This window comes from Staurois parvus, unplaced genomic scaffold, assembly GCF_062004578.1.
Source record: "Staurois parvus isolate SC_StPar_1 unplaced genomic scaffold, SC_StPar_1.0 ptg001142l, whole genome shotgun sequence".
NCBI lineage: Eukaryota > Metazoa > Chordata > Amphibia > Anura > Ranidae > Staurois > Staurois parvus.
The window spans coordinates 198039-221926 of NW_028318938.1; the positions used below are offsets into that span (position 1 = coordinate 198039).

A 23888-nucleotide genomic window follows, 5' to 3' on the forward strand; every position below is an offset into this window, starting at 1 on the left:
GTTGGGCGAACTCTGAATTAGAGCCAACATCTGTCATAATCCAGGACATGAAACATCGGGGAAAAGCCTGACTTGAGGAATGTTCATTTCACTCTGTCATCTTTGACTGTTAGGTTTTGTGAGGTTACAATCTCTTTCAATTCCTGGTAGAAGCTGCCTTTTCTGTTTTATGATGGTTGAGTCTACACCAGTTTCTCGGGTCAGTGCTTCCCAATTCACTGAGAAATGCTGGCCTTATCAGGACTTAGGTGAGGAAAGATACACTATCGCAGACTGCTCGGCACCAAACTAGGGATGCCTTAACCTGCGGTTGACCCCCCCTAACCAGCACACACCAGCTGACACTGGGCCTGTCAGGGGGTAGGGAATGAAGGATCGAGGAATACCTCCAATAGAAAAGGGGAACTCCGCGTCCAACTCTGATGAGCCAGTTTGCTACATGCCTCACTTGTGGGTTCTGTGTAGCTTCTCTGTGTGCCCCAGGTGCTACATAGCTCAAGCAGAGTTTAGGACCAGTCTGGGAGGCTCTAGCAGGCTCTAGGTGCCTAAAAGGTACCCAGAGCCCTGTTGCTTATTGCTCAGTGCCCTCTTGGCTGAATTGGACTGCTGTTCTCAGCAAGGATCCCTACAAACATGTCAGCAGGCCATGTCTTACCAATGGAAGAGTGTAGGTGGTAAGGGTTCCCAAATACCATCTTCAGGCAAGGAGGAACCTTCTGGGCAAGGCCCCACTTATAATGAATTCTCTGGGGGGGTCAGTTTGTTCTATGCAGCTCTGATCCCTCCTCCTATGTGGTAAATCTGCTACGTCTGGGGTACCGTCCTACAGTTCCTTTGTGACAAGGGAGGAATTGCTGTGGTACAGCAGCAGCTTTCCAGAATTCATGCTGGCATGGACCGCTTTGGTTACAAATGGAAGCATTCCCATTCTCCTCCATCCCAGTTAACAGAAGGAATAGGTAAAGGATGAGGTAGAGGAAGATAATGTTCCTCTAGAAGAGGATGCAGAAGTACCTTTGTCCAAGGAATCTACTCCTGAAGAACTCCAGGGTCATATCTCAAATCTAAAAGATTGTGAGCTTTCTCATGGAAGTTGTCCAGGTTGCTTTAAAGCTACTGCTTCCCGAGTATTCTTTCAGTCAATCCCAGTTTCTTACTTTAACAAGACCCTCATGTACCCAGTGGATGAGGTCCCAGTATTTAAGAATGCCTAGGAAAAATATCTGGAGGCTTTATCCAAGGCCTCATATGGGCTGATAGGAGCAACTTTACATCTAGCAAATATGGCTGTTGGCGTGTGTCAAAGCCTCAAAGTCTGACCTTGCCACATGACAGCAGAGAGGGATTCTACTAGTGGATATACTGAATCAGGCAGAAACCTGGAGGCTTTCCACATGTTCTTAGCTGCACAGTGGATATCCTAAAGGACTCTATATAGCAACTTTCACATCCCTGGGTCTTATCCATGCATGTGTGCCGGATCTTATAGCTGAAATGTTGGTCAGTGGAATAGCCCAGATACTTTTGGGGCACCTTCCTCCACTTCCTTTGTGACAAGGGAGGAATTCTCATTTATTATTATTGGAGTACATCAGAAGCTTTCCAGAATTCCTGCTGGCTTGGACCACCTTGGTCACAAAACATTCCCCCTTTCCTCCGCACTCCCTGGTAGTGGAGGAGGAACTAGTGGAGGACAAGGTAGAGGAAATACAGTATGTGCTGGTAGAGTTGGACACAGAAGAATCCTCATCTGAGAAATGTACTCCTAAAGGACTCCAGGGTCAAAGTTTATCTCAGACCCAAATGGCATTTGTGAGTATTGAGAGTTCTTTGAGAGAAATTGGTACTCTGACATTGTGAACATATGAGGTCAACCTTTAAAAGCTTGTGGATGGCCCAACCTTCTGTCGCAAGATATGATCTTCAATCCTTCTTTACAGTTGCTGGCTTTACTGGCATGGCTGTTGAAGCCAGGATCTTCACAGACAGGGAAGTCTCTGATTTCACTATTCCTACCTTACTGAAGGCTCAGAAGGCAACTTCATGGAAGATTACCAAAAAACTTGGAAATCTTATTTTGCTTTGTGTGAGGCTAGAAGATTTTATCCTCACAAGTATGTCGTGGTCACATCCTGACTTTTATCCAATCTGGAATTGATCTGTGACTGACTGAGTATGCTCAAGATTCAGATATCAGCCTTGCTGGTCTTTTTCCAGAGACAGAAGTGGTTCAGAAGCAGGGTTCAAAAGTGTGCTACATACAGAGTTCAGGGCTCAGGAGTGTGCTACGTACAGAGTTCAGGGCCCAGGAGTGTGCTACGTACAGAGTTCAGGGCTCAGGAGTGTGCTACGTACAGAGTTCGGGGCTCAGAAGTGTGCTACTTACACGGTGCAGGGCTCAGGAGTGGGCTACGTGCACGGTGCAGGGCTCAGGAGTGGGCTACGTGCACGGTGCAGGGCTCAAGAGTGGGCTACGTGCACGGTGCAGGGCTCAGGAGTGGGCTACGTGCACGGTGCAGGGCTCAGGAGTGGGCTACGTGCACGGTGCAGGGCTCAGGAGTGGGCTACGTGCACGGTGCAGGGCTCAGGAGTGGGCTACGTGCACGGTGCAGGGCTCAGGAGTGGGCTACGTGCACGGTGCAGGGCTCAGGAGTGGGCTACGTGCACGGCTCAGGAGTGGGCTACGTGCACGGTGCAGGGCTCAGGAGTGGGCTACGTGCACGGTGCAGGGCTCAGGAGTGGGCTACGTGCACGGTGCAGGGCTCAGGAGTGGGCTACGTGCACGGTGCAGGGCTCAGGAGTGGGCTACGTGCACGGTGCAGGGCTCAGGAGTGGGCTACGTGCACGGTGCAGGGCTCAGGAGTGGGCTACGTGCACGGTGCAGGGCTCAGGAGTGGGCTACGTGCACGGTGCAGGGCTCAGGAGTGGGCTACGTGCACGGTGCAGGGCTCAGGAGTGGGCTACGTGCACGGTGCAGGGCTCAAGAGTGGGCTACGTGCACGGTGAAGGGCTCAGGAGTGGGCTACGTGCACGGTGCAGGGCTCAAGAGTGGGCTACGTGCACGGTGAAGGGCTCAGGAGTGGGCTACGTGCACGGTGCAGGGCTCAGGAGCGGGCTACGTGCACGGTGCAGGGCTCAGGAGCGGGCTACGTGCACGGTGCAGGGCTCAGGAGCGGGCTACGTGCACGGTGCAGGGCTCAGGAGTGGGCTACGTGCACGGTGCAGGGCTCAGGAGTGGGCTACGTGCACGGTGCAGGGCTCAGGAGTGGGCTACGTGCACGGTGCAGGGCTCAGGAGTGGGCTACGTGCACGGTGCAGGGCTCAAGAGTGGGCTACGTGCACGGTGAAGGGCTCAGGAGTGGGCTACGTGCACGGTGCAGGGCTCAGGAGCGGGCTACGTGCACGGTGCAGGGCTCAGGAGTGGGCTACGTGCACGGTGCAGGGCTCAGGAGTGGGCTACGTGCACGGTGCAGGGCTCAGGAGTGGGCTACATACAGAGTGCAGGGTTCAGATGTGCGAGTAACCCCGCTGCCACTCTGCATGTTGCGTGGGATGACTAGGATGTGCCTAGGCACCAGTTCACATGTCTGATAGTTACATTCATAACTGGGGGACAATTTTTTTTTTCTAGTAACATTCTTCTCTTCACCTACAGTCTGGATAATAATCAGCTGACACACAGATCCTGCCCCCACCTGGCATCTGGAATAAGAAATAACCCAACACTGAGGACACTGAACCTGTCTGGGAACATGCTGGAGGGTCCTCATTTCAGGGATCTGACGGCAGTTCTGACAACAAGCCAGATAGACGAATTACAGTGAGTATAACAGGACTGACTGAGACAATCATATTCTGGGAGAGTTTATTATCCCAGCCATGAAAAAACCTAATTATTTTAAACAAAAGTGATCAAATTTTACTCATGAAATTATATTAACTGGAGTTTTATAAAGTGACCTAATATTCATGTAGAGAATAATTACATTCATTCCTGGGAAAGAAATTCATTTCTTCTGAGAGCATTCTCCTCTTCTTCTACAGATTGGATGATAATCACCTGACAGACAGTTCCTGCCCCCACCTGGCATCTGGAATAAGAAATAACCCGACACTGAACCTGTCTGGGAACAAGCTGGAGGGTCCTCATTTCAGTGATCTGATGGCGGCTCTGACAACAAGCCGGATAGAGGAATTACAGTGAGTATAACAGGACTGACTGAGACAATCATATTCTGCGACAATATACACTATATTGCCAAAAGTATTGCAGCCCCTCCAAATCATTGGTTTCAGGTGTTCCTGTCAGGGCTCCGGGTATGACCAGAGGTATGTGAACTGACGCAGGCTTCAGATATGTTATAAACAATATAATTTATTAATACTAACAATACATAAACGCAGTGCAATACTAAAACATAACACAGTGCAAATGAACCAAACCACCCACAGATAACAATACATACAATGCAAGCGTAGTCAGGCAGGCCGGGTCAATAACAATTGGGCAGGTAGGAACAGGAGGAGCAGGCAGAGAGTAGTCAGGTCACGAGCCGGGTACAGCAACTAGCGGGCAGGTAGGTACAGGGGGTCAGGCAGACAATGGTCGGGGTCACAAGCCAGGGAACAAACAGGAGAAGTCAGCAGAGGTCCGGATCAGGCAGGGTCGGCAACAAATCAGTCAGACAGGAACAGGAACAGGAATGCAGGTAACAAGATACAGGGGCCCATGGAAAAACACACACCAAGCCACAGACTGCAGGTCTGGCCATCCCTTAAATACACCTGCAATCAGCCTCAGGTGTTTTGGCTGACTGCAGGGTTGAGTCTCTGATTGCTGAGAGCACCCGCTGGCCAGCCCTGGTACTGCAGCCCACAAGGCAGGTGAGTCCCACCATTATTGGCAAGTCCATTCCTGACAGTTCCAATCACCTCTATTGTCCCAGGTGTATACAATAAAGCCCCTAGGCATGCAGACTGCTTCTACAAACATTGGTGAAAGAATGGGTCGTTCTCAGGAGCTCAGTGACTCCAAGCGTGGTGCTTTGATAGGTTTCCACCTGTGCAATAAGTCCATCCGTGACATTTCCTGGCTACTAAATATTCCACGCTCAACTGTTAGTGGGATTATAACAAAGTGGAAGCAACTGGGAACAGCCACTCAGCCACCAAGTTGTAGGCCAGGAGAATGGTACTTGCCTGACTGCATTGTGCCAAGTGTAAAGTTTGGTGGAGGGGGGATTATGGTGTGGGGGTGTTTTTCAGGGGTTGGGCTTGGCCCCCTAGTTTCAGTGAAAGAACTCTTAAGGCGACAATTTCATGCCCCCAACTTTGTGAGAAGAGTTTGGGAATGGCCCCTTCCTGTTCCAACATGACTGCACACCAGTGCACAAAGCAAAGCCCATAAAGACATGGATGAGCCAGTTTGGGGTGGAGGAACTTGACTGGCCTGCACAGAGTCCTGACCTCAACCCCATAGAACACCTTTGGGATGAATTAGAGCGGAGACTGCCAGCCAGGCCTCCTCCCCCGACATCAGTGCCTGACCTGACAAATGTGCTTCTGGAAGAATGGTCCAACCTTCCCATAGACACCCTCCTAAACCTTGTGCACGGCATTCCCAGAAGAGCTACGGACTAAGACTGGGGGGCCATTAAAGGTCATGTTTGTGTAAAGGCAGACGGCCCAATACGTTTGGCTATATAGTGTATCCAAAACTGGTAAATATTCCAATTGTTGTAATAGTGACTTATTTCTTTTTGAGGCCTCTGTGCCTGGTCTGAATGGAGCAGACCATCACTACAGACAGTCTTCATCAGATAGGTGCACTCACCAAACACTTGGCATCCAAGAATATCTTTTTTGCATGTAGAAGGTTCAGACTAAAAAGTGATGTTTCCTTACACCTCAGTGTGTGCCTTGCAGGAATAATAGCAGGGAATTATAGTGAGCAAAGAAGAAATTACATCACACAAGAGGGAAGGATACAAAAAAAATTGTACAATAATGAAGTGCAAAATTAATCACAGTATGTGGAAAATACATACAAATACACCCTGTTCCAAATTATTATGCAAATTCTATTTAAGTGTCACAAAGATGAAATATTTTGTTTTTCAGTGTAACTCATGGATGGCATTGTGTGTCAGGGCTCTTTTGATCACTGAAAACAATCTTGGACACCTGTGATAATTAGATTGGCCGGTGAGCCCAAATTAAGGAAAAACTACTAAAGGACGGTGTTCCACATTATTAAGCAGAGCACCATTTTCAAGCAATATGTAGAAGAAAAAGGATCTCTCTGCTGCCGAAAAGAGTGAAATAGTTCCATGCCTTGGACTAGGTATGAAAACATTCGATATTTCATGAAAACTTAAGCGTGATTATCGCACTATGAAGAGATTTGTGGCTGATTCAGAGCACAGACGGGTTGGTGCAGATAAAGGCACATTGAGGAAGATTTCTGCCAGATCCATGCATCGGATCAAGAGAGCAGCTGCTAAAATACCATTACATAGCAGCAAACAGATATTTGAAGCTAAAATAAAAGTGCAGCGCTAGGAAAATATATAAATGTCACAATCAATATAAGTGATCAAAAAAAGTCCCAACAATGGTGACCTAGGGTAACAATGCACACCAACCAGAAGTGCACATTATAAGTGCAATGTAGCCAGGATGGAGTTCATAGAGTAGTCATCAGCATGAGAAGGATAGATGTATTCCCTTGGTCAGAGAAGATCCTCACGATGGTACAGAGCTGGACATAAGAAACGATCACTGTTCCACCAAAAGAGCACTATTCCTCCACTGTGCAAAAACGATATCTGGGAGAAAAGGTACTCCCCACAGGGGATCAAGAAAAAATGCCCATAGTGAAGTAAAGTTAAAACAAATTTATTAAGATTAACAGGATGCATCCAGAAATGGCATAAAATAGACAGACAGGACTAACCGTCTTGTCAGATGTGATGGCCGCCGGAGCTCCACGATGCTCCGACGGCGTGACGTCAAGGCGTGCGTAGGCTCCTCCTTACGCGTTATGTGCCAAGCACATCTTCAGAGAAAGAACCAGATATTTGAAGCTGCTGGTGCCTCTGGAGTCCCACGGACATCAAGGTGTAGAGTCCTCCAGAGTCTTGCAACTGTGCATAAACCTTCTATTCGGCCACCACTAACCAATGCTCACAAACAGAAACTGCTGCATTGGGCAGAAAAATACATGAAGACTCATTTTCAAACAGTCCTGTTCACTGATGGGTGCCGTGCAACCCTGGGTGGTCCAGATGGATGGAGTAGTGGATGGTTGGTGGACGGCCACCCTGTTCCAACAAGGCTGCGACATCAGCAAGGCGGTGGTGGAGTCATGTTTTGGGCCACAATCATGGGAACAGAGCTGGTCGGCCCCTTTATGGTCCCTGAAGGTGTAAAGATGACCTCTGCAAAGTATGTGGAGTTTATGACTGACCACTTTCTTCCCTGGTACAGAAGGAAGAACTATGCTTTCCGTAATAAAATCATCTTCATGCATGACAATACACCATCTCATGCTGCAAAGAATACCTCTGCATCATTGGCTGCTATGGGGATAAAAGGAGAGAAAGTCATGGTGTGGCCTCCATCCTCCCCTGACCTCAGTCCTATTGAGAACCTTTGGAGCATCCTCAAGCAAAAGATCTATGAGGGTGGGAGGCAGTTTACATCCAAAGAGCAACTCTGGGAGGCTATTCTGACATCTTGCAAACAAATTCAAGCAGAAACTGTCCAAAAACTCCCAAGTTCAATGGATGCAAGACTTGTGATCTGCTATCAGATAAGGGCTCCTATGTTACAATGTAACGTGACCTGTTAAAAAGTTTGATTGAAATAGCTTTTGATTTCAGTAAATATGCTGCAAACACAACAAATGACAATTTTCAGTTCTTTACAACCTATAAAAAGTGTTTTGAAACTTACTGTACGTAATAATTTGGAAAAAAAATCCTGTTATGAGGAGGTTTGTTCAATAAAATGTGAATTGTCTCTTAATAGTTGATAACATGAGAATTATGCTGACTGTTATTTACATCAGTTATTTAGGTAAATGAGAAAAATATCATTTGCATAATAATTTGGAACACGGTGTAAATTACTTTGTCAATATAATTGCTTGAGCAGAACAGCAAATAAAATACCTTGAGAAGCACATATTAAAAAAGCGCACATCACTTAAAAGCCTTTTATGAAACATTTATTGCTTAAGAACTTCAAATACAGCCAACGTGTTTTCAGGCCTCTTGGTTCTTCAGGCCTTGAGCAGTGGATCATGATGAGATGTCATGGAAGACCTAAAGTATGTTGGGGTTTGATAAAGACTGTCGTCATTTAAATGCACTGTGAACTGCTGGCCGAGTTTCTCAGTTATTTCACATTGTGGTTAAGAATTGGACCCGTCATGCCTCCTCTGCACTCCACCAGCTAGATCAAGTACAGACTGTACTTGATTGGCTCTATTCCCTGTGACATACTTTGAGATACCTTGAGATTCCAGGTTCATTGCTTCTAGGGAGGATAGAGACACTAATGTTTTTGTCTTCCCTCCACTCACATCCTGACAGCACCCATGGAGGGTGTGATGGACCACCTGGCACCTCTCCCAGGTGCCTCCATCAGATGGCTGCTTCCTCACCGCTGGAACACAGGAACAAGATATTATAGCTGGGCATTGCACCCAAGAACAACCAGACACTAGCTTAGGTGCAAACAGGAACTACTTTATTTTTATAAAAATCTACTAGCATTCTGAGATTGTTTGGAATATCAATTTCCCTAAAATCCTGGATGTCATATCTCCACCACTCAGCTGTACTTCTAAAGTTCGGATCTTCCTGGATTCTCTCAAGTAATAGTTCTGGACCATCAAAATCATAGCCCTCCATGGGCGTATCATCCTTCAGTCATGGACAAACTTGGGAAATATACCAATTAAGCACTCTGTGTCCTTCACCCAACATCATCTTGAGGCAGACCAGATGTTCCAATCAGGTCACCCATTCTTCCTGGGGTTGCTCTCCCAGGAAGGACATCCGTAAGTCCCATTGGAGACAGTATAGCTCCTCCGGGGTAGCAAGATCCTTTCCACAATGCTCCTGTTCCAACTGCAGCGCTTCTTTCCATAGTTTCCGACAAATGACATCCCTCCATACCAGTGCATCCTGTACAGAACCAGGTCTGCCCAACTGGGTGAGCATTTGCTGAATCTGCCGCCGAAATGCCACTTCCATCTGTGTGGAAAATCACCACTCTGCACTGGACTCCGACAGATATATCCCAGTGTGGAACTGCTCCGTAGGAAGTAAATGCCACAGCTTGCCCCCAAATGTGGTGGACTGCCTGGTGCCCCGCTTGAGTGCCTCCATAATGATAGAGCTTCCTCCACTCTGGAAGAAAGGACCAAGGTATTATAGCTGGGTATTGCACCCAAGAGATAGACAACACTAGCTTAGGTGCAACTGGAACTCCTTTATTGAACAGATATACAGGTTTTTATACACTTCAGAAATAGGAGTAGTCCCCATATGAATAATAAAATAAATATTACATATTGGCATAAACATCACACACTGATTTGGTAACCAGGTCAAGTTGACACAAGACTAATCCCATCATGTAGGAACCTCCAGGAGAATTAGCCAACAGGCAGAAACAATTGGTGACTCAATTAACTCAATTACCAAAGGGAGAAAGACAGTAAGAGTAAACAGATAACCCCTTAAAAAACAGATTACAGCAGGGGACTTCGGCATCAGGTTGTTCTGAGTTGATTATATTAACAGTCTAGCACGGGGTTGAAGCAGTCAATGCACAGAGATCCCAAATCTGTGTCTGGGTCCTCCAGTTCTGAGTCTGTGTGTTTCGGGGAGACAAGGACTTGAATCTGAAAAACTACTCCAAAGGTCCCCCCAGGCACACACCTCCCAAAGAATAGAGCCCCCTCAAATGCCAAGGCCCATGGTCAGTAGGCAACAGGCTAGCCTGCAGTCCCCTCCAAAAGCCCCTGTCCTGGTTGGGTCTGTCACAGAGGGGACAAGTGCAGGACACAAGTGGAGAATGGACAGAGGATGCACCATCTTTAACATTTAGAAGTGATTTGGTGGCTGTACAATCACTTCTATTTCAGAGATTGAAGTCAACTGAGAAAAGATTATTCACATGACTGCATTAATTTGTATAAAACCCAATACTGCTGTGATGTAATATGCTGGCGGCGCTAAAAGAGTTAAAGGACAAATGTATATTAAGTGAAGTTGCCCTTTAATAAACCCCCCGACTTCAGTCTGTCTGGTAAAATACTAACCATCTCCTCCACTGCTGTTATCTCCGCTGTGTAAACCTGTCCACCACTGCACAGTCTCTGCAGTAAAAACATACCGGCCAGGTCTTATTGCAAATGTGCCTGTGGCCACTTCAGTTCTGTGGTTGAGCCATACTCATGGTGGCCTCCAGTCATTCAGTGGAGTACAGCTCATCCATAAGGATAAATAGAGCCATGACGTGCAAGAGGACCCATCCTTTGCCTCCATTTGTCTTAGTGGTCCTCCTCTTCTCCAAATCATCTTCTACAGTTTAACCTTTCCACGCTGACTTTCTCCACACTGAGTCCTTGTTCCCTTGTGACTCCTGGTCCCATGTTCTTGGCTGTGCTGAAAATAGGGATCATTCAACTTTATTTTACCCAGAATTCCCCCAGGTGTGTTTGTCTGCCGATGCATGTGTGTTCATCCTTCCAGTCTATATCCATCGGTCAGTTTTAATATATCACATGCCATATCAGTTCATGTCATTCGGTGTCTCTGTCCATTGGCCTGTGCAAGTTTTGTTGTATTATAAAGTATAACATACACCCTGAGATAAATGATCTGGATTGAGGGATACAGTTGTATTCCCATATGTAGCACACCTTTGCACGAGCCACTAGATTGATAAGTCCCCTCTGAAACTGGTTTATTTCCCAGGTTAGTTAATCTACTGCCTTGACCACTCGGACACAACCCTATTCAATAAGAGGAACTCCAAAATTAGATTGGTTGAGGAAAATGGAAAGATAGCACTGGATGTGTAGGTTTATTTTACTGGTATTGTTATCTTAGGGTATTACCGTTGGTGTAAACGATCTGGTTCCTGGCCAACCACTTTCCTGCCAAATAAGCTGCTGAGTAGACCTGTGCTTTCAATTTGCACTCGAAACAATACCATTGCAGGTCCAGTTCACGTCTGGTTTGTTCACTTTGTTGCCAGTCAAGCCCTGATGAAGGGGGCCGTAGACCCCCGAAACATGTTGGCTTTTTGAATTGTACCCCTGACCTGTAATGGAATAAAGTTGTATCTGGACCTCCTAGCAGTGGTGTGGCACTTTAATTTCAACTCTTTTTACCAAAATTAGATTGACACCATATATATTAGAAACGGTCAAATAAGGACAGGATATTGCAGAACTATGACCAAAAAAAGTAATAAGCCCTACTCCTATACAGAAACCTTCTGAAGCTGTATGTGGAGAGTAACACCAGGGGAAAACTGGGCCTGGATTTTTCCATACAGCACTGACCAGTTTAAACTGTTACAGAGTCACCAGGAATGCAATAAAAGCAGCTTGACAAAGAATAGGATAAACCCCCCAGAGCTACACTGCTGTTAGAATCCTAGAGTGACCTGGCTAGGTCCAGGCGTGCTTGAAGGACTTTACTAAGTAAGAGTTAAAGAAATCCTCAAGGGGAAAAAAACACAAAAAATGGATGGTAAGATCTACGCAAAATTTCTGTGGGACAGAATGAGGTAATCCGAAAATAATTATCTCTGCTGGCTTTGTTGGGGCCCTTACAGTGGTGCACAAATTATAAAATTTGGTGGCCTCCGCCTGCTTTCCGTTTAGGAGAACAACTATAGAGAAGGTATCGGATGAACTTACTGTGAATGTACAATATATATGTAAAGCGCTGCGTAAATTGACGGCACTATATAAGTACCTGAAATGATAAATAATAATAACTTAATCTGCAAACAAGCTGAAACAGTGGTAGAAGTGCAACAAGTTCAGGGAGAAGTAAAAGTATTTCTGTGTTGATGAAGCAATCTTGGATGGATAAAATGGTAATGCAAGCAGTAGGCTAAAAAACTGGATAATTTCTAGGAAGTAGGAGGGTAAGGATGTGATGGGTCTACAATTTTGATTTCTGTTGTACAGTGTATGCAATAGGTTGACAACCCTCTCACTAATGCTGTGTCTCAGCCATAAATAACGGTACCCTCATGAGCCGATGCCTTTAACTCCAGTGAACCTGCTTTGTATTGCATGAGATGCCGAAAGGAGACAGGTGATCCAGCTCTGTAATGCTGGAGATGCAGAAAGGACAATGGCAAACCCGCTCTGTAAGGCTGGAATGCTGCTGGTTAGGCTGCTCTGGAGGGTGAGTGATCGGAGAGCTCAGTACTCTAGCCTGGGCATCTGCTTTCTTCCCCAGTCTAGTGCCAAGTGCCTTCAACCTTCCGGAGAAGTTTGCTGAGGCTCCTTCCCTTCTACTCGTAGGATGTATATCTCCCTGGGGACTATAGTTTCCCCCAGCTGTGGAGTAATTCCACAGCTGGGGGAAACTATAGTGGATGAATAGTGCCCCATCATTGGTGAAAGTGGGAGGAAAAGTGCCCATCATTGGGGTCAGTGGGATGAATAGTGTCCTATCATTGGGGTCAGTGGGATGAATAGTGTCCCATCATTGGTATCAGTGGGAGGAATAGTGCCCATCATTGGGGTCAGTGGGAGGAATAGTGCCCCATCATTGGTGACAGTGGGAGGAATAGTGCTCCATCATTGGTATCAGTGGGAGGAATAGTGCCCCATCATTGTTGACAGTGGGAGGAATAGTGCCCCATCATTGTTGACAGTGGGAGGAATAGTGCCCCATCATTGTTGACAGTGGGAGGAATAGTGCCCCATCATTGGTGTCAGGGGGAGGAATAGTGCCCCATCATTGGTGTCAGTGGGAGGAATAGTGCCTCATCATTGTTGACAGTGGGAGGAATAGTGCCCCATTATTGTTGACAGGGGGAGGAATAGTGCCTGTCACAAGTTAGCCTGCAGCCTCTTGTTTATCTTACCTCCTTGCTGTTCCTTCACATGTGTCTTTCTCTGTGCTCACATGTGGGCGTCGTCTGCTATTCCCTGGGTTTTATGTGCTTCCCTTTCATCACTTCCTGGCCCGCCTCCTAGCTGGCCTGTCTATTTAAGACATGCTCAGTCTGTCTCACTTTGCCTGAGCAACGTTTGTTGTCTGAGCTCCCCTGTGTTCCTCTGAGTATATCTGTGTACTGACCTCGGCTTCGTTCCTGACATTGCCTGTCTTCCGCCTGTCCTGACCTTGGCTAGCCTACTCGATCTCCTTTGTCTACTCCCATTGTACTCTGCTCCTGCTAGCGGTCTCTTCTACCTCAGCTGGGTGTACCTGGGGGCCACGACCTGGTCCCAGCCTGCTCCAAGTCCATCCCCACCATCAGGGGCTCTGATGAACAAGCAGGCTGGGGCTTAGACTCCGCGCCCTGGGGAACCCCAAGCTGTGGATTAAGAGCTCACTACCACAGGTGTTGACAGTGCCCCATCATTGGTATCAGTGGGAGGAATAGTACCCCATCACTGGTATCAGTGGGAGGAATAGTGCCTCATCATTGGTATCAGTGGGAGGAATAGTGCCCCATCATTGGTATCAGTGGGAGGAATAGTGCCCCATCATTGGTGTCAGTGGGAGGAATAGTACCTATCCTTGGTATCAGTGGGAGGAATAGTGCCCCATCATTGGTATCAGAAGAAGGAATAGTGCCCCATCCTTTGTATTAGTGGGAGGAACAGTGCCCCATCCTTGGTATCAGTTGGAGGAATTGTGCCCCATCTTTGGTATTAGTAAGAGGAATAGTGCCCCATCATTGGTATCAGTTGGAGGAATAGTGCCCCATCATTGGTGTCAGTGGAAGCAAAAATGCCCCATAGTTTGTGCCAGTGGAAGAAAAGGTGCCTCCTTCTTAGCGTCAGTGGGAGGAATAGTGCCCCGGGGGTCGCATAGAGGCAGACAAAGGGTAGCATTTAGCCCACGGCCGCAGTTTGGAGACCACTGATCTAGAGCAAAGTATTTAGACCTCTTGATAATAATATCAAAAATAAGCATTCAGATCCTCTTTATTTCACCCCAGAGAATAATGGGGAATAGTGTGAGACTAATCTGCTGAAATCTGATGACCATTTTCCTCTCTTCTAGGATCAGGGACAGTAACTTGTCAGATAAAAAACTAAAGGAGAACTTGAAAAGTTGGAATCCCTCCGACCAGGACTGAAGGTCATCATTTAGTGACCCAAGAGGAAGAAGCTCTGCTACAGCTGTGGAAGGACCCAAGACATTGTTCTGGATGATAAGAAGGAAATTCAGAAATAAGAAATCCAACTCCAGCAGAGAATGAATCATTGCAGATGGATTAGCAAACCCAGGAAAGGGTGGTGACAGGGAAACCCAAACTCATGGGTTTCAGTAACCATGGGGGCAGCTCAGTAGCTAAGTGGTCAGCACTTCCTCCTGGCAGCACTAAGGTCGTTGATTTGAATCCCAACCACGGCACCACCTGTCTGAAGTTTGCATGTTCTCCCTGTGCCTGCGTGGGTTTCCTTCCAAAAGACATGCTGGTAGGTGAATTGGCTCCTGTCTAAATTGTTCTTGGTATGTGTACAGTGGGGATCGAAATTTGGGCACCCCAGCTAAAAATTTGTATTAATGTGCATAAAGAAGCCAAGGAAAGATGGAAAAATCTCCAAAAGGCATCAAATTACAGATTAGACATTCTTATAATATGTCAACAAAAGTTAGATTTTATTTCCATCATTTACACTTTCAAAATAACAGAAAACAAAAAAATGGCGTCTGCAAAAGTTTGGGCACCCTGCAGAATTTATAGCATGCACTGCCCCCTTTGCAAAGCTGAGACCTGCCAGTGTCATGGATTGTTCTCAATCATCGTCTGGGAAGACCAGGTGATGTCAATCTCAAAGGTTTTAAATGCCCAGACTCATCTGACCTTGCCCCAACAATCAGCACCATGGGTTCTTCTAAGCAGTTGTCTAGAAAACTGAAACTGAAAATAGTTGACGCTCACAAAGCTGGAGAAGGCTATAAGAAGATAGCAAAGCGTTTTCAGATGTCAATATCCTCTGTTCGGAATGTCATTAAGAAATGGCAGTCATCAGGAACAGTGGAAGTTAAAGCAAGATCTGGAAGACCAAGAAAAATATCAGACAGAACAGCTCGCAGGATTGTGAGAAAAACAATTCAAAACCCACGTTTGACTGCACGATCCCTCCAGAAAGATCTGGCAGACACTGGAGTTGTGGTACACTATTCCACTATAAAGAGATACGTGTACAAATATGGTCTTCATGGAAGAGTCATCAGAAGAAAACCTCTTCTACGTCCTCACCACAAAAATCATCGTTTGAACTTTGCAAATGAACATATAGACAAGCCTGATGCATTTTGGAAACAAGTTCTGTGGACCGATGAGGTTAAAATTGAACTTTTTGGCCGGAATGAGCAAAGGTACGTTTGGAGAAGAAGGGGCACAGAATTTAATGAAAAGAACCTCTGTCCAACTGCTAAGCATGGGGTTGGATCAATCATGCTTTGGGGTTGTGTTGCAGCCAGTGGCACAGGGAACATCTCACGAGTAGAAGGAAAAATGGATTCAATAACATTTCAGAAAATTTTGGATGGTAACTTGATGCCATCTGTGAAAAAGCTGAAGTTAAAGAGAGGATGGCTTCTACAAATGGATAATGATCCTAAACACACCTCGAAATCCACGGGGGATTACATCAAGAGGCGTAAACTGAAGGTTTTGCCATGGCCTTCACAATCTCCTGACCTCAACATAATTGAAAATCTATGGATAGACCTTAAAAGAGCCGTGCGTGACAGACAGCCCAGAAATCTCAAAGAACTGGAAGACTTTTGTAAGGAAGAATGGGCAAAGATACCTCAAACAAGAATTGAAAGACTCTTGGCTGGCTACAAAAAGCGTTTACAAGCTGTGATACTTGCCAAAGGGGGCAGTACAAGATATTAACTCTGCAGGGGGCCCAAACTTTTGCAGACGCCATTTTTTTGTTTTCTGTTATTTTGAAAGTGTAAATGATGGAAATAAAATCTAACTTTTGTTGACATATTATAAGAATGTCTAATCTGTAATTTGATGCCTTTTGGAGATTTTTCCATCTTTCCTTGGCTTCTTTATGCACATTAATACAAATTTTAAGCTGGGGTGCCCAAACTTTCGATCCCCACTGTATGTATGAATGTGAGTTAGGGACCTTAGATTGTACGCCCCTTGAGGGTTAGGGACCTTAGATTGTACGCCCCTTGATTGTTAGGGACCTTAGATTGTACACCCCTTGAGGGTTAGGGACCTTAGATTGTACACCCCTTAAGGCTTAGGGACTGATGGGAATGTACAATATATATATGTAAAGCGCTGCGTACATTGATGGCGCTGTATAAGTACCTGAAATAAATTTTGACTGCCGATGCCAAATTGAAAATTGAATGTAGTTATTGTATGTCCGAGGATGCAGGGAAAGCAGCATAATACATAGTATTGGATTCAAATGTATTGCTCTGTATAAGTAAGGATTTCTAATTGCTTTTATGTGTCCTTTAGTGGGTGGGACCTAGCTATATAACTTTCTTTGAAGTTCCATCTGTGTCTCAGGTGGGATTTATTGAGGTGGTAATGGACATTCACTCAGCCATGTTACTTCCAGTAGTTCCTTGGGGGAACAATGCCTCAAAAGATCGAAAGCAATCTTCTCAGATGGAGGCGTAAATAGCATTCTAACACAAGAAATACAGAAGTAATAACAAAATATACATCCAATATACACTATATTGCCAGAAGTATTGTCCCCGCCCTCTCAATCATGTGATTCAGGTGTTCCAATCCCCTCCCAATCATGTGATTCAGGTGTTCCAATCCCCTCCATGGACACAGGTGTATACAATCAAGCCCCTAGGCATGCAGACGGCTTCTACAAACATTGGTGAAAGAATGGGTCGCTCTCAGGAGCTCAGTGACTCCAAGCGTGGTCCCGTGATAGGTGGTCACCTGGGCAATAAGTCCATCCGTGACATTTCCTGACTACTAAATATTCCACGCTCAGCTGTTAGTGGGGTTATAACAAAGTGGAAGCCACTGGGAACAGCAGCAACTCAGCCACCAAGTGGTAGGCCACGTCACATGACAGGGCGGGGTCAGCGCATGCTGAAGCACACAGTGTGCAGAAGTCGCCAACTGTCTGCAGAGTCAATAGCTAAAGACCTCCAAACTTGGTGTGGCCTTCAGATTGGCACAACAACAGTTCGTAGAGAGCTTCATGGAATGGGTTTCCATGGCCGAGCAGCTGCATCCAAGCCTTACATCACCAAGTGCAATGCAAAGCGTCGGATGCCGTGGTGTAAAGCATGCCGCCACTGGACTCTAGAGCAGGGGAGACGTGTTCTCTGGAGTAACCAATCACGCTTCTCTGTCTGGCAATCCAATGGACGTGTCTGGGTTTGGCGGTTCCCAGAACGGTGCTTGCCTGACTGCATTGTGTCAAGTGTAAAGTTTGGTGAAAGGAGGATTATGGTGTGGGGTTGTTTTTCAGGGGTTGGGCTTGGCCTCCTAGTTCCAGTGAAAGGAACTCTTAGGAGCATGAAAATGTCCAAAATGTTGCCTTAACTTTGTGGGAAGAGTTTGGGGATAGCCCCTTCCTGTTCCAACATGACTGCGCACCAGTGCACAAAGCAAGGTCCATATGTATATATGAGGATTTTTTTAATGAATATTCTCTTGCAACAATTATATTTTTTTCACACTCCTTAGACAAATGTAACAAAACTTTTTTTGAGCACTGTTAGTTTAAAAATAGTGTTACTGCACATAGAAAGTTTGCATTTTGTTCTGTAATTTGTCCTTTTTAAAATTACATTAAAATTATTATTCTGGTGCAAAGCATTGAAAAGTTATTTACAAAAGAAGTACATTTATTTTTTTCAATTTTGCATTTTTTAAAACTTGCCCTCCTGAGGATTCCCCCCCCCCCCCTTTTCTGACCAGGCCATTTTTTACATTACGGCGCTGCATTACTTTAACTGACAATTGCGCGGTCATGCAACTGAAATTTACGTCTTTTTTTCCCACAAATTGAGCCTTCTTGCGGTGCCCCTATTTGATCGCCTGTGTGTTTTATTTTTTGCGCTAAGTAACACAAGACCGACAATTTTGAGAAAAAAAACAATATTTTCGACTTTTTGCTATTAAACATGTCCAGTAAAAAAAATTTAAAAAATCGAATTTCTTCATAAATTTCGGCCAAAATGTATTCTGTTCCATGTCTTTGCTTAAAAAAAAAATAATTCCAATACGTATAAATGAATCGGTTTACATGAAAGTTATAGCATTTCTAAATGGTGGTGTATATATACTGGGATTATTTGTTTTCATTTTTACTAGTAATGGCGGTGATCAGCGACTTACAGTGGGACTGCAGAGTACATTCTGACTCTGCTGGGGGAACTGACTTGGTGTCACTGACATCCCCAGTGACACCAATACAGTGATCAGTGCTAAAAAAAAAAAAATAAAGCTCTGACACTGTACTAATGACACTGGCAGGAAGGAGTTAACATGAGGGGCGATCAAAGGGTTAACTGTGTGCTGGAAGTTTTTTAATAGGGGGCGGGGTGTGTGTGTGTGCTTCACTGTACTCACACTGCTAAGGATGGCTGTATTGTGCACAGTCATCCACAGCAGTGTGCCCGAGCTGACAGGGAGGAGGACTGTTAGTAAACAAAACAGTCCTCCTCCCCATTGGTGATCATCAGAAATCACTAGGCGCTGGCGAGTAATTACCAGCCAGGGCCCGGTGACTGACAGTTGCAGCCGCGAATGGCAGCGCAGGTAGGGCGCCCGTGAGCCTCGTGCGCTTTACCCGGATATGCAAAATCACGTATATATACACACATGATTTTGCCGCCCTGTAGCAGTATTTCTGCTATATAGCGGACGGAAACTGGTTAAAGGTGAAACATGTAAATATATGTAAAAGGTGTATAAATATTTACAAACAAAGCAAACCAAAACAAAAATTAATGGTTTATAAAAAAGAAATGAACACAAAAAAATCAGCAGGAAAATGATTACATGGAGAAGGAAAATAAGGATTTAATTAGGGCTGATTAGATTCATTTCAAGGTTAATAAGGGGTTAAACAGAGAAACGTTTAATTAAAAATAAAAACTTTTTGTTTCACTTGACAGGTTGCCTTTACCTGACTTCATCTGCAGATGGAAGTTGATCTCTTTGATCTGCAGATAAATAAACAGAAAGATACAAAATGAGACAATGTTTCTTTTTATCTATCTGTTTTAGTGGCTGAGAAACATTGTTGATAAACATTGTCAGACTGATTTTTTTTATATTTTGCCAGCTTCAGTTGCTGGGACTTTTTACACCTCAGCTGTCAGCAAGGGAACCCTGTTAAGGACACAACAGTCCGCCTCCTTTACAACCGGTAATTGATGGCTTTTTTTAAAATGTACATTTCAGCTGTCAGTGGGGGAATTTCACTGACATCTGAAAGAACCGAGCCTGAAGGTATCGGTTTCAGGTATTAGAGCATTTGCATGAGTAAGAATTTAAAGGTGCAGCGCCGCTAAAAATCAATAATAAATCCTATATGTCCAATATTAAAAGGTGCTGATATGTGAATCATAAAATAAAGATAAATATTATTCAAATATTAAATGTTCATAAATGCAACAGTTCCTGCTAAAGTGCCAATCAAAACTGCTGATTATTCCAGTGTTCAGTGATGTGCCATAAGGTGTGGTAAAAATACGCACTCACCAGATGCGCATTTTAAATATGCATGTAATATATATATAGCCAAAGGTCCCCTTTAAGGGTGGAATGGATGAGGTAAGCCAGCGACGGAATCTCCTCCCTCTGGATGGTGAGCAGCCCTGCGGATGTTTAAGGATATATTTCTGCCAGAGGTCCCCTTTATAAGATGGATGGGTGTTTACAGCCTGAAGTGGAAACTCCCTCCTCTGGATCCTGTGACCCCGCCCACCCAATCATGCAGGGGCGGACTGACAACTCATGGGGCCCCCGGGCAATAGGGGATCATGGGGCCCCTGTGTCCTTGCCCAAACTCAAAAAAGCCTATGAAAAAGGTACCAGGGGCATCTCATGGGGCCCCCTACTGACCCCGGGCCCTCGGGCAGTGCCCGAATTTCCAAATGGTCAGTCCGCCCCTGCAATCATGTGATTCAGGTGTTCCAATCCCCTCCATGGACACAGGTGTATACAATCAAGCCCCTAGGCATGCAGACTGCTTCTACAAACATTGGCGGAAGAACGGGTCGCTCTCAGGAGCTCAGTGAACTGAAGGTGGAAGTGACCTTCCCGGATTGATGAGAGTCCGGCTCGGCCGTCATGTTTCTATTGGCCGGGAGTACTGGTGTTGGTGGCCATGTGCATGAGGCCTTCAACTAAAACCTTAGCCAGCAGCACAAGGGACACTTCTCATTGCCTGTAAGTAACATCTCTTGTGCTGGTTTCTAGAAGAACTTTTCTACTAGACTTAGGTTTTGATGCATCATATAAATTCCTACAATAAAAACCTGAAATATAATATACGGCACAAACAAGGAAGGAAGGAAGAAAGTAAGCGGGTAAGAAAGGAGCGGCAGTCGGCCGATCTCATTGGGAGAATGAATCCTTATCTCGTCTTTATGAGAACAAAGTTCACACTGGTGGTGGTTTATGACTTTGTTTTCCATGGTATACAGTCACTGACCTCTTCCGTATTCTCCTCCGCCTGCATCCTGAAGCTGATCCACCAGGTAGGAGAGGTTCTCACTCTGCAATATATAAATATGATATATGGGGGGGGGAGGGGGGGTATGATGGAGATTGTATACATCTTCTCCTCCTAATTTGTCTTCTAATAAAATGTTTCCTATCATCCAATCATTTCCCACCTTGTAGTCACATGTAATACTCGGACTTACCAGCCATTGTTACATCCTCCCTACATTTCATGTTCTCTGGAGGGGATTTGGGAGTTATTAACCCCTCGCCCACCTGAGGATTCCCCCTCCCTCCTGAGGATTCCCCCCCCCCCCTTCCTGCCCAGGCCTCTTTTTGCTATTCGGCGCTACACTATTTCAACTGACAATTGCGCAGTCATGCAACGCTGCACCCAAATTAAATTTACGACCTTTTTTTCCCCATGAATTGAGCTTTCTTTCGGTAGTATTTGATCACCTGTGCGGTTTTTTTGCGCTATAAAAAAAAAGACCGCCAATTTTGAGAACTAAAAAAACATTTGGGGCTTTTTGCTATAAAACATGTCCAGGAAAAGAATTTAAAAATCAAATTTTGTAATAAATTTAGGCCAAAATATATTCTGCTCCGTGTGTTTGCTGAAAGAAAATCCCGATCCGTGTAAATTAATTGCTTTAGGTGAAAGTTATAGCGTCTACAAATGGCGGTATAGATACTGGGAGGTTTTTTTTATACTAATAATGGCGGTGATCAACGACTTATAGCAGGACTGCGGCGGGCATTCTGACACCGGGGGGGGGAGACTGACTTGGTGTCACTGACATCCCCAGTGACACCAATACAGTGATCAGTGCTAAAAAGAAGCACTGACACTGTACTGCTGGAACTGGGCAGGAAGGAGTTAACATTTGGGGGCAATCAAAGGGTTAACTGTGTGATGGGAGTGTTTTACTAGGGGGCGGGAGATGGGTGTGCTTCACTGTAAGCACACTGACAGGGATGGCTGTGCTGAGACATCCTGAGCAGTGTGCCCAAACTGACAGGGAGGAGGGCTGTTGGTAAACAATGCAGCCCTCTTCGCTGTCAGTGATCGCCAGTAATCACCGGGCGCCGGGATCCTGTGATTGACACCTGGGGCCGCGATCGGTGGCAGGTAGGGCGGTTGCGCGCCCCTTAACCTGGAAATGCAGAATCACATATATACGTGACGTTGTGCACAGGGGCCGCCCTGCAGCAGGATATGTACTCTGGGAGGGTCTAAACCAGATAATTCACATATAGAAATGTATCTCTAACTATTATCAGTCCAGCTAAGAATGAGATTTAGTGGGAGGAGCTCGGTGAGCGACATCATCCCTGATTCCTGATATGTCTTGTATGCAGGTCCTCATTTCTGTCCACCTCAGAGCTTTGGGTGTCATTGCTCCTCCTCTCTAATTTAACATAAAATAAATGCAAATCCATGAAGAATGGTGGGAACACCTCATAATGGGCACAGCGGGCCTACAGACCCGGGAACTCAGCACGGGGATGGTGGGAACCCCTCATAATGGGCACAGCAGGTGTACAGACTCGGGAACCCGGCACAGGGATGGTGGGAACCCCTCATAATGGGCACAGCAGATGTACAGACCCCGGAACTCAGCACAGGGATGGTGGGAACCCCTCATAATGGGCGCAGAGGGCGTACAGACCCGGGAACTCGGCACATGGATGGTGGGAACCCCTCATAATGGGCACAGCAGGCATACAGACCCGGGAACTCAGCACAGGGATGGTGGGAACCCCTCATAGTGGGCACAGCGGCCGTACAGACCCGGGAACTCTGCACAGGGATGGTGGGAACCCCTCATAATGGGCACAGAGGGTGTACAGACCCGGGAACTCGGCACAGGGATGGTGTGAACCCCTCATAATGGGCGCATCGGGTGTACAGACCAGGGAATTCGGCACAGGGATGGTGGGAACCCCTCATAGTGGGCACAACGGGTGTACAGACCCGGGAACTCAGCACAGGGATGGTGTGAACCCCTCATAATGGGCGCATCGGGTGTACAGACCCGGGAACTCAGCACAGGGATGGTGGGAACCCCTCATAATGGGCACAGCAGATATACAGACCCGGGAACTCAGCACAGGGATGGTGGGAACCCCTCATAATGGGCACAGCGGGCGTACAGACCCGGAACAGGGATGGTGGGAACCCCTCATAATGGGCACAGCTGGCGTACAGACCCGGGAACCCGGCACAGGGATGGTGGGAATCCCTCATAATGGGCACTGAGGGCGTACAGACCCGGGAACTCGGCACAGGGATGGTGGGAACCCCTCATAATGGGCACAGCAGGGGTACAGACGTGGGAACTCGGCACAGAGATGGTGGGAACCCCTCATAATGGGCACAGCAGGGGTACAGACCCGGGAACTCTGCACAGGGATGGTGGGAACCCCTCATAATGGGCACAGCAGGGGTACAGACCCGGGAACTCGGCACAGGGATGGTGGGAACCCCTCATAATGGGCACAGCAGGGGTACAGACCCGGGAACTCAGTACAGGGATGGTGGGAACCCCTCATAATGGGCACAGCAGTGACAGGTCTAAGTATGAAGCACCTATGAGAAGTCAGAGAAGACATTCTGGATAATGAAGGTAAATATCAGGATCTGCAGAAAGATTTATACTGTGAAATGTTCGGAAGAAATGAAATGGACCTGAATGGAGAAGTCTCATCTCTGTGGAGAGCGGAGTCCTGTCCTGGATTCTGGAAAGATCCTGCGCTGTGCATTCCTGTGATTGGTATCGGTGGAGCGCATACAGCCAATCAGAGGAAAGAGGGTATAGAAGGTGGGAACACCTGAGCGGGGATTTGCGGCTGTGAAGTGAGTGACAGAATCCTCCCAGCCAATCAGAGGTGAGGACCTGAGGAGCGGGAAATCCTGAGGCGATGTCTGTGAAGGGAATGTGGCGGGTACTGAGGTGTCGGTGTAT

General features: G+C 46.3%; 2 protein-coding genes across 4 annotated transcripts in view; both read left to right on the forward strand.

Annotated features, from left to right (window-relative positions):
• Positions 1-14787, forward strand: part of LOC149439250 (NACHT, LRR and PYD domains-containing protein 10-like) — a 71227-nt gene extending 56440 nt beyond the window's left edge. For 2 of the 3 annotated variants that reach the window (XM_089659247.1, XM_089659248.1), the window contains 3 exons: positions 3656-3820; positions 4045-4200; positions 14283-14787. In XM_089659247.1, the coding sequence (XP_089515373.1) occupies positions 3656-3820; positions 4045-4200; positions 14283-14358 (397 nt within the window). In that variant the 3' untranslated portion in view covers positions 14359-14787. The remainder of the gene's footprint in view (positions 1-3655; positions 3821-4044; positions 4201-14282) is intronic. The other variant, XM_089659249.1, reaches the window with a different exon arrangement.
• A 6114-nt stretch (positions 14788-20901) lies between these two features.
• The window catches only part of LOC149439251 (uncharacterized), a 31866-nt gene continuing 28879 nt past the window's right edge, over positions 20902-23888 (forward strand). Inside the window, exon 1 of the mRNA XM_089659256.1 lies at positions 20902-20954. The gene's annotated coding sequence lies outside the window, so the exon portion shown is untranslated. The remainder of the gene's footprint in view (positions 20955-23888) is intronic.